The 10,235-nt window shown below is 31.3% G+C and overlaps 1 protein-coding gene and 1 long non-coding RNA gene across 2 annotated transcripts; both read right to left on the bottom strand.

The window, feature by feature from the left end:
• Positions 1-3,925: 3,925 nt before the first annotated feature.
• Positions 3,926-5,247, bottom strand: LOC137926821 (ubiquitin-conjugating enzyme E2 N). The gene has a single exon (XM_068770530.1). It carries the CDS (start codon positions 5,019-5,021, stop codon positions 4,566-4,568), a length of 456 nt encoding a protein of 151 aa, XP_068626631.1. The 5' UTR covers positions 5,022-5,247; the 3' UTR covers positions 3,926-4,565.
• Positions 5,248-7,145: 1,898 nt separating this feature from the next.
• On the bottom strand, positions 7,146-9,659 carry LOC137927111 (uncharacterized). The gene is made up of 3 exons (XR_011107742.1): positions 9,577-9,659; positions 8,300-8,381; positions 7,146-7,337 (listed from the first exon to the last, which is right to left on the bottom strand). It is a non-coding gene; the product is annotated as an uncharacterized lncRNA (long non-coding RNA).
• Positions 9,660-10,235: the final 576 nt, after the last annotated feature.

Below are 10,235 nucleotides of genomic sequence, written 5' to 3'. Positions count from 1 at the left end.
ATGCACATATGTAAGTGTAGATATATATATAATCCTTAGTACGCATTTAAATGCGTGTCATAATCGACCACGCAGTTCCAGTGCATTTTCCTGGAAATCGCATACCGGATTTTTGGTACGTGTAGATTTTCTAAATATATTTTTCTTCATCATGTAACATTGTAGGCTTATTAAAATGTTAAACTCTGCAAACTGCAAATATTTAAGAATATTGCTTCCATATACAGTTTTGAAAGAGTGTATGTATGTATAGCTCATTTATCAGCAAAATGCTTTTACACCTATTTTTAATCAATTGGCCTGTAGCAGTCCAAAAGAAAAAAAAAATTACCATATTTTAAAGCAATCACTTTGCTTGAGGGAAATAGGTGAAAAAGTTTTAATGCTATTCTGGCAAATGTATAATATTACCCCTATAAAGCTTTTACATCTATATGCAATCATCTTGTACATTTAAACTAGTTGTTTTCTTATTCCGTTATGGAACATAGTTCTCCGTTCTTACTTAAACCCGATCAGCCTGTATTAGCAATAAATTTGTACGTTTCCAGTGATTAGGAAATATTTATTAATAAAAATGACTTCATCATCAATCATTCAAACCACGACACTGAAAATTCGTGGTCGTTTGCAATTATAATAAAAATATATGCGGAGCACATACGATTCTTAATTCAAATATTTGTAATCAATGTTTGTCTGTCAATTCATTCTTTAAAAAATTTAATAGTGAAATCAAATAAAGCAGTTACTTCATATATTTAATGACCGAAATTGGTATAGCGATTTAAGAAAAAATATGAGATGAGATGATATATGAATTAAGAAAATTAATTTAAACTTTATCTCTTTATAATAGTTGCTAATTTAATAACTTTTGGTAAATGATAAATTTTGTGAATATCAAAAAGACATCCAACATGAATAAATAGCATTTAAAAATAGCTGCTTTCATGACTGCTGAGGAATTTTTTCTTCAATAGCTTTTAATAGCCTTTTGAAGCTGTCACATTGGATGCTTATCTCGAATCTAGTAACTACAGACCCAATAAGGGGTAATTATCATCAAAATGTGTAGAGTGGACAGTCACTGCTTCCCAATATTTCATTGTTGTCATTTCAACCCATAGACACCAACAGCGAGGAACTAGGCTTCCCCCAGATATACTTATGGGTAGATATACCATAATTGCTACTCTTGGAAGGCGAATTGTCGATTGCAATCCTCTCCGAACTATATAAATATTGCGCAAAGCGTGAATTATATATAATTGTACCCTGGGAATCAAAGCCAAGTCCCAATCCTCTACAGCGACGCTACCATTGCTCCCAGTATTTACCTTACTGATATGTGAACCTTTACTATTACTATGCATATTAATTGTAAAGTAAGTAACTTATTATCATTTCTATGCTAGTCTTGTTATAGTAAAACAAACATAAATTTAACCACAAAATATAGGCAAAGGTCAAATGACCATTTTCTCAATGAACCATCAAAGTTTATCCATCTATAGTAATTAGGATTGTACAAGTCTTTCCTTTTTTCCTTAAATAATACAATAAAAAACCCATGATTAAAAAATCTATTTGTTTACCAAAATAACATTGGAAATTCCAAGTTCAGATAACACAAATTACAACTTTGAAATGTTTTATGTCATAAAAGAACTTATAAGGAGAATAGAATGGAAAGGTTGCTTGAAAGCATATTTTATTTTTAAATGCTATAGATTATCTCTTCAATACTATCCCATCTATAGTAATACTGCTTTATAGTCAAACTATATTGATCTATAAAAAGTCTAATTAATCTTTTATGCAAAGAAGAGTTGCATGGAAGCAGGTGCTGTCACTTACCACCATGGCTCGTCAGATATGGCAAAATCTTTAGTAATGATAATGTCAAAGGCGTCTATGACTTATAACACTCCTGTTAATATGAACTTAAACTACTATTTTGTCATTATCCAACATGTTTGTAATATTATACATAAAGATGTAGTGTTTTTGGTACATACCTAACCCTGAGATCCAAAAGCATCTACAGACGGCACAGTCAAGAAAGAGATCAAAACATTTTGGTAAGTCCTACCAACAACGGCTTGCTAACCATACAAACCAGTTGACTACCCAAATTCTAACATCGGCATATTATGCTAAATACCTGAAGAGTCATAAGATTCAAAAACTGTAAAATTGGATGTAGTTCTGTGTAAAATAAGAATGGTGTCCTGGAAGTCTAGTGATAATAAAGTGAGAATCCAATAATTGGTATAATATTGCATCATCCAGAGCCATGCCTTAACCAAAAGGAATATCGGATCTGCTATGCCATAAGTTTCATTTCAGCAGCAAAAAAATATATAACTTACCTATACCTTAACATACTTCACACAAATCATCTATTTAGTTCAAGAAAAATATTAATGTATCATATTTGAGTTTTTAACAAATGACATAGAATTAAAGTTTAAATGTACAATCTAAAATGTAGGCAAATCATCGAATAACCACAACACTGCTCACAAAGATGGAAGAAAACATGTGCCAGCATACTCGGTTATTATTATTAACAAATTTATAAGGTTTAATTGGATTAGTCTGTGATTACTATGGTCTTCTATAGTCGTATATACAAAGTAGCTTACAACCCTATTATGAACTAGTTTGAATTCTGTGCTATTTTCAGTTTACTCTTCATTTTACTGATATAAAAAGAATGTGCGTTATCACAAATTTCTTTTTTACTATCTGTCAAGTGAATACTACAATTTTTGTTAACACCATTAAGAAAGCTGAAAAGATCATTATTGAGAAATACTATCCTAGAATGACCCTATATATTGATATTAAGATGATATACAAAGACATTGCTTTTATGCCAACAAAATCCCTTCATAGCAAAATTGCTGACTGGCAATTCATTTCACGAAGTCGCAGATAATTAAACTCTGATGGCTGTGATATATATATAATTCTACAACTATGTTCCAGAAGTTTCTGCTATTAAATATGAAATCATTTAAGTTGATTCAGACAATGATGTTGAAGACACTAATTTTATACTTCAATGGTTCCATTTGAACCTGTTTCCAATCAGGCCATAAATTATATAATTTAAGAGTAAACATTGCATATTTTTCTATAAGCGTTCAATGTAACACACATTACTAATAAATGATATATGAAACTCTAAGGCTACTATAGATATCAGTGTTACATTGATTTGATTAAATTATACTTATTGTCTGATGGCTTCCTTTCAGGGATACAAATACAAAACAGTTTTGTATTACACATTAATGTAATTAAACCAAAAGTCAATGTCATGTTTGTTTAAAAGAACAGCTTATTATAAATTTTTCTATTTTACTATCTATTACGTAATATATATTAAAAAAAGTAATTTAAATTAAATTTACCTGATATTTACTGTATCCAATGTACTTCTAGGAACTTAAAGTGCCATGGTACTGTTCATATTGAAAAACTGAAATTAGATTACTCAATATAAAGAAACTATCTACCTTTTTAAAATAAATGTGGGTGATCCAGAGGAAAGGGTTAAAAGATAACCTCTTACTTTAAATGTCAATCATAAAATGCTTGTACTGAAGTAATTGTAGTATTCAATTACACTGGTATATTATTTAAAGTTTAAATGAATTTATTTCTGTACTAGAATCTAGTGGAGGAAAATTTTTATAGGTTAACTAAATGTCATGGCAGAAGAGAAAATCACTAGCTGTTCAATGCAAGTCATTAAACAGCAGTCTAGGAAGAATTATAATAACTATAGACAATATGTAGTTATTTATACATAATGTTACTGAAGTTCAGGTCAAAATGTGTGTGTTAATGCAATTTCAGAGGTATCCAACAAGAATTGAGTGTTGTAAATAAAATAGTAATTAGCTTTTGTTTATTATGTATTTTGAAGTTTGCTCACAAAGCCAAAGTAAATTTACATAAATACAATTTGTTTTTATACAAGACACAAACAGTACATAAAATCATGATCGAGTTAATGGGAGTTTATTGCAAGAAAATAAATTACCTAATGATTTAATTGTTACAAAATAAAATGTTTACTATGTAACTAGAGATCAGCAAACTGATATTCATTTTATATTCCACAGGGTCTTGCAATTGAATACAAGTGATCAGATTCTTACAAAGGCTTCAAACTATGACAATACACTCTCCTTTGTATAAAATTAACCAAATTTGATAACCATGAAATATATACATTAAGTCTCCTGATACTCCATACTCATTATTTTAATTATAGTAAAAAAATATGCATACCTAATATGATAACGAAGCTACAAGTGAGGGGTAAACAATGAGGGGCAGGCCCGGCGCGGGCACGGGCGAGGCTATGTAGAAATGCTAGAGGTGGAGGGCAGGCGTCTGCCGTCAATACAAATCTCTTCACAATTGTCTCTTCACAAGTTACTGGACCTAGGATGTAAACTTAACTTGCACTCTTAGAATCATGATATTACTTTTACGTTCGTCCCCTGGAAGCCGCGCGCGGGCGGCGTGGGGCGAGCGGCAGCTCAGTTATCCATGGCGTACCTCCGTGTCCACTCCTTCGCGTTTCGGATCGCTTCGCTCTCGTTCACCTTCCACAGCTCTGCTACGTCGTTAGCCAGCGGGTCGTCGGGATTCGGCGCCGAAAGCAGCGCCTGAATCGAGAGAAGCACCGTACGAATCTGCAGCGCGGGGCTCCACTTGTCCTTCAGTATATCCAAGCATATACGCCCTAGCCGGTCTATATTCGGGTGATATATTTTCGTAATAAACCTAACCTTAGGCGCCGACATAGGGTAATCCTCTGGCAGGAAAAGTTCTAATTTGAAAAGTCCACCTTCGAAGGGCGAGTCTTCAGGACCGGTAACGATTACGTGAAAGTAGCGGGCATTAGTCTCGCTGGGCACCGCACTAATTCCGGGCACCGGCTCCTGCATGAGCCGCTGTGTCTCTTTGATTATTCTACGTGGTAGGGCTGCCATTTTATATATGCGGTCTAGCGCAATTTGTCAAAAGAAAGCAGGCAATCATATAATTGTAAAAAATATCCAATTGTCTTTGCACAGCACGTGTTTGTAGCGATCTCTGAGGCACGATTTCTGTATCAACAAATTACAAAAGCATCTTAGCCGTGGCTTTTCTGAAAACGCGACCACAAAAGCGATGGTAAAGTACCAACTTCAATTTTTTCAACTATAGACAATGTAGACCATAGTCCCATAGAGAAGTCTAATGCTATTCATAGACAAGTAGAGACAAAATATGTAGTCATGCAGCCCAGCGTAATGACAATGAATACCCTTAACATTACAAAATGGAATTTGTATATAAAATTTTTAAGTACATCCTAAATTTACAACAATATTTAAAATTGAAGTTAAGAATTCTAATTTTCATGTTAGTTAGAGGTAACTATATTTATTGGATAATAAGGAAAAAAGTAATTTCAGTAATTATTAATAAAACGTTAACGGAAACTAATAAGCTTGTAAAAAAACGAAAATTATTGGAAGTCACGAGTACGCTATAGAATATAAATAAGTTTTAGTAGTTTTAGATATGGTGATATGGTAGTCATGAAAGACATTTTTTTTTCGAATAAAATGTATTTTTTTCAAAGTGTAACTGTTTTAAAACAAAAATCACACATATCTATATTCAAATTTGTTTGTCGTTAATTAATTAGCTATTGCTGTATTAAATATATGTAATAAACACAGTAACAAAATTAAAGTTGTCTTTATGATATTATATAAGATACACAGTGACATTGCATTATTGTAGTGAATTAGTTACACTTCGATATTTTTAATTTTATTTTGTGTTGATATATGTATATATATATGTCGTTTTTAAAAGTACAATGTCATAGGTTATAATACAGTATAAGCGATGTTTTTAAATATGGGTTATTTATAACGTTATCGTTTGTTAGGATTATCAATTAAAATAGTATTAATGTTATATAACTTAAATATTTTTTTAAAATTAATATCGCATATAAATCTTCGGACATATTTACAATATTTTGGCGCAATTGTTATTAAAATCAATAATTAATATTTTTTTAAATTGTTACTGTAAAAAGCGTCATCTAGTGACAGTTCTAGCAATTACGTTACCGTTTTGTAACTAAAGTTGCTATAATTTATGGCAACCAGTGATTTTGCTTCATATTTTTATAAAGAAGTTTATGAAACATTGAGGATCAAAAAAATCCATAGAATATACAGTAACTTGTTGGAATTAAATCGTATGCAAGATTCATTTCAGAATGTAAACTTTCTTGGTAATATATAAATTTAACATGGCTCCTTTTTTTAAGGGTGCGAAAAGGAATTTGATTTTTTAGAGATACAGAAATTCGTTAATACATCTCATCTGATTTACTATCAATTAATTAGTAGCGATGAACAACAATATAATTATCAAACATTGTTTCTGTTGTGGCACTTGAATTTAATTTTTGACTTTACTATTTCACGAGCTTTCAATCATAGGTTAAATTATGCGTATCAATCCGTAATTACAGAAACTATGTATTAACATATAAGCAAGAGATCGCGTCCGTGCCATCGACAGATACATTTTTACGCCGTTTTCATTATAGTGACTGAACTTGTTCGCTCTATGCAAGAGTATCCTTAGCTTTTATCAGTAAAGTACTTGCAGCTGAAGTACGATAGCTTATTTTAAATTTTGGAATAGTTCACGGGCACTTCCGTTTCTTAAAATTTGTTCCGATGAAGCTGTAAAAGCCCCCAGGGCTAACAACTTACTAACTTCATCCGAAACAATCTTAGTATCAGTAACAATGCAATAAGTTGTGCATTTGTGTGTCTAGAGGTTACAGTATACTTTATAAAGATACCAGTTGCTTAATTGTTTGTAAAGGATAGCTTGCTGTCTTATAAAAGAAAGTTTTCTCTTCATGATATAAGGCCAACTCATTATGGCGGTTTGTTGAAGCATACTACATAACATGTAATTTTTTTTGTCATTTAATATTAAAAAATATCTTATGTACAGTTACATAAATAATAAATAAAACGAAAAGGTCAGACTAATTGTAGCATTAATAAAAGATTTGAAATCATTAGATAAATTATTGACAAAGAAGAATTAGTCAATTAAATTGCATATAATTATGTTTTAGCGTATATAAGTGGCGTCAAGCCCATCCACTACATTCGCGAACGCACTCGTCAACGGTATTAAAAATGTTGACTCTATTTTTACCACATTTGTCCGCCCACCTTACGAACATACATGATTGCGTGTCCCAATTGAAAGCGTATCTGCAAAATAAAATATTAATTAATAGGCACTATCTATAACCTGTCGTAAATAAAATAAAATAGAAAAAAGTAACATAAATGTCAAAAGATACATGGCCGACAGATAACATATTCAAAATGATAAGTTTTTCATTGGTAAAAGTTGGAATAGTTATTTTAATAAAAAAAAAAATATATATAGGTTAGATTAGTTTTGTATACGCCCTAATGTTTTTATAAAGTTGAAATCCATGAGTGGCAGTAAAATTGTAAAAATGTCATATCAATTTTTTAAGTGTCGGCTAAATTCCCGTTGGAATAATCCGAGGTTTAACGAGGTTTAAGCAAAGTACCCTCGGCGATCGGCAAGTACAAATTATGAAAGGCTAAGTTCTGAAATGAAAAATAATTTTAAAATTTTATGAAAGCATTTTTCGATATTATCATAAATATACCGGTTATTTAAAATTTCAAGCTATGCAATAGAGTTTATATTATTTCAAAATTATATCAATTCTACGTCGTGAAATCCACATGCAGGAATTTTTTTACACTAATGAATGTCAAATTAAAAAATTGATCTTTTTGATTAATTTATTAAAATTTTCATCTATGCACTATGGTCAGAGAACGGTTATTCTTGTATTTTTTATTTCCTTAAAGCTGTTAACAACTCTTTGATGGCATCCATAATCCCTTATTCCTATTAGGTAATTTAACAAAACGAAGTATTTTAGCAGTGTCTACTTATGCATAAGCAAGTAAAGTTTTCCATTTCATCCAGTTTTCGCATCTAGGAAATTATTCATACAAAAGATCTTGCTATGAATAGCCAACACTTCAACTTTTGGTATATAACCAAATATTTTATCTGTAAAAGTCATATTAAATTTAACTTAGTATACCAATTAAAATGAAACCGTGCGAAAAATAGTTATGACTACAAATTGTGTATAAAATGGTTTTACAACATTTATTCTTACCGTTCTTCATGTGGATATCGAATTCTTTGCGTGTAAGTAATGAAGCATTCCCGATGAAGTATTTTACAACTTTCAGAATCCACTGTGATGAAAAAAGTTATATTTATTAAATTTAATATTGAAAAATAAAAACTTCGACACTTCAAAACATTGTTTAACGCTCCGAATATTTTTGACATCTGTCACTTTGAAATGTCATTGCCATTATCTTGCACATTGCTTTCCAAATAAAATGAATGAACTGTAAATACAATGCGTGCATATTAATAAAGTGTAAATAGAGCCTTCGCGCCACAGCGCGCCTCAATAATGGTTATTAGTTTTATAAATCAGATATATTGGAAGAGGATTAAAAATTGCGGTGACTTGTCTATATCGAATTGAGATTTTGATATATATTAATTACTGTTTTCGTTTTTTTTTTACATCAATGCCTTTAAATAGCATTATTGGATTTAATAACGGTTAATTTAATAACAAGTGCAGCGTAGGAAGTTCATACACAAGGTGCACAGACGCCCTTGTTAAGGTCATCTGAAGATGCTGAATGCATGTAGCTTCCTACCGGTTCTATTCAAAATCTATAGCGAAGGCCAGCTATGGGTGTCTTACGACTAAAATGATGTTGAAAATACCTTAGTCAAACTTACTATTTTTAGTAAAATGGCTATCGACCTGTCCTCGATGGGTCAATACGCCTGGACACCTATTGTAAGTTACATAGCTATGTCGTCGAGAGTATGTTATGAGCATAAGATTTTTACATATAAATAACATAGTGCTAGCCTTTTACTGTCGGAAGTATAGGCCTACCGCGTTCCAAGAGAAGATATATATATAATGTTTCATTTTTTCAGAGATTACTCTATTTATTCCTTAAATGTAAAATAAATAATTTGAGATCGATGAATAATGACGGATGTAGTTGCAAAACGACAATAAAAATTTGCAGTTGCAGCTTGAATTGTCAAACGAGCGAAGTTTAAAGCGATCTGTCAAACGAATAAAATTCATAGTAAACTGTCAAATGAGCGAAGCTTAAAGCGATCTGTCAAACAAATGAAATTCATATTAAACTGCCATATGCGCAGAGTTTAAAACGTCATAATTTTTACTGAAATTTCTCAAGTTGAGGCTGAAGAAGTATTAGTAGGAGATGAATGGAATCAGTAAAATCGTTCTTAAGTTTTGCGTGCTTAAAGAAAATAAAGATTTTTTTTGTGTATATTCAATAAAAAAAATATTTTATTTTAAAATAAATATATGACAGTACTCACAAGACTCCGTCTGAGTCAACATCACGGTTAAAAAAAAGAAAACGGTGAAATTTTTTAACATGGCGTCAATTGTTAGGAGTAGATCTATAACAGCGCTATGAGTAGCGTTCGATTTTTAAATTGTTAGGAATCGATTAAGTGTGAAATATTTTTTTAAATTTAATTATTTACAGCTGAAATTGACTGATATAATGTAGTTGTAGAAATAATAATATGAGTTCAATATGTTGGTATAAGAAATATTTACTAGCAAGGCTTGCAAAATTATTAAATCTGAGAACTCATGTGTCAGGGGTGTACGTCAAGGATGGCTGCGTTGAATGTCACCGCTGTAACAATTTTGTGTCAGCATTCGCTGAGCGACCAATATCGAATTCGAATCAAATTCAAATTCAAAAATTCACAGGATGGGAAACACTTTTATCGATGTCAAGAGTCTAGCACGTGCTTGGATAATAAATCTCTCAGACCTGAGTTAAACAAGTTAAAGAAGGTTAGCGAGACTACATTTTTTAAAAAGAAATCATTGCTAACGATACAGAACCAAATCAGTGATGACAATGTTATGTTAAAATTAAACTGTAAATAATGTATAAGTGTAAAAGGGAATGTGACGGTATATGGAGAAACGTCACAAACAGATATTAGGAGAGAGGTTT

This window comes from Battus philenor, unplaced genomic scaffold (genome assembly GCF_028537555.1).
Source record: "Battus philenor isolate CCGP_79_NKW_IND1 unplaced genomic scaffold, ilBatPhil1.0.hap1 SCAF_3, whole genome shotgun sequence".
Classification (NCBI taxonomy): domain Eukaryota; kingdom Metazoa; phylum Arthropoda; class Insecta; order Lepidoptera; family Papilionidae; genus Battus; species Battus philenor.
The sequence above is the reverse complement of the archived record's forward strand: the minus strand, read 5'-3'. Positions and strand labels throughout refer to the sequence as shown.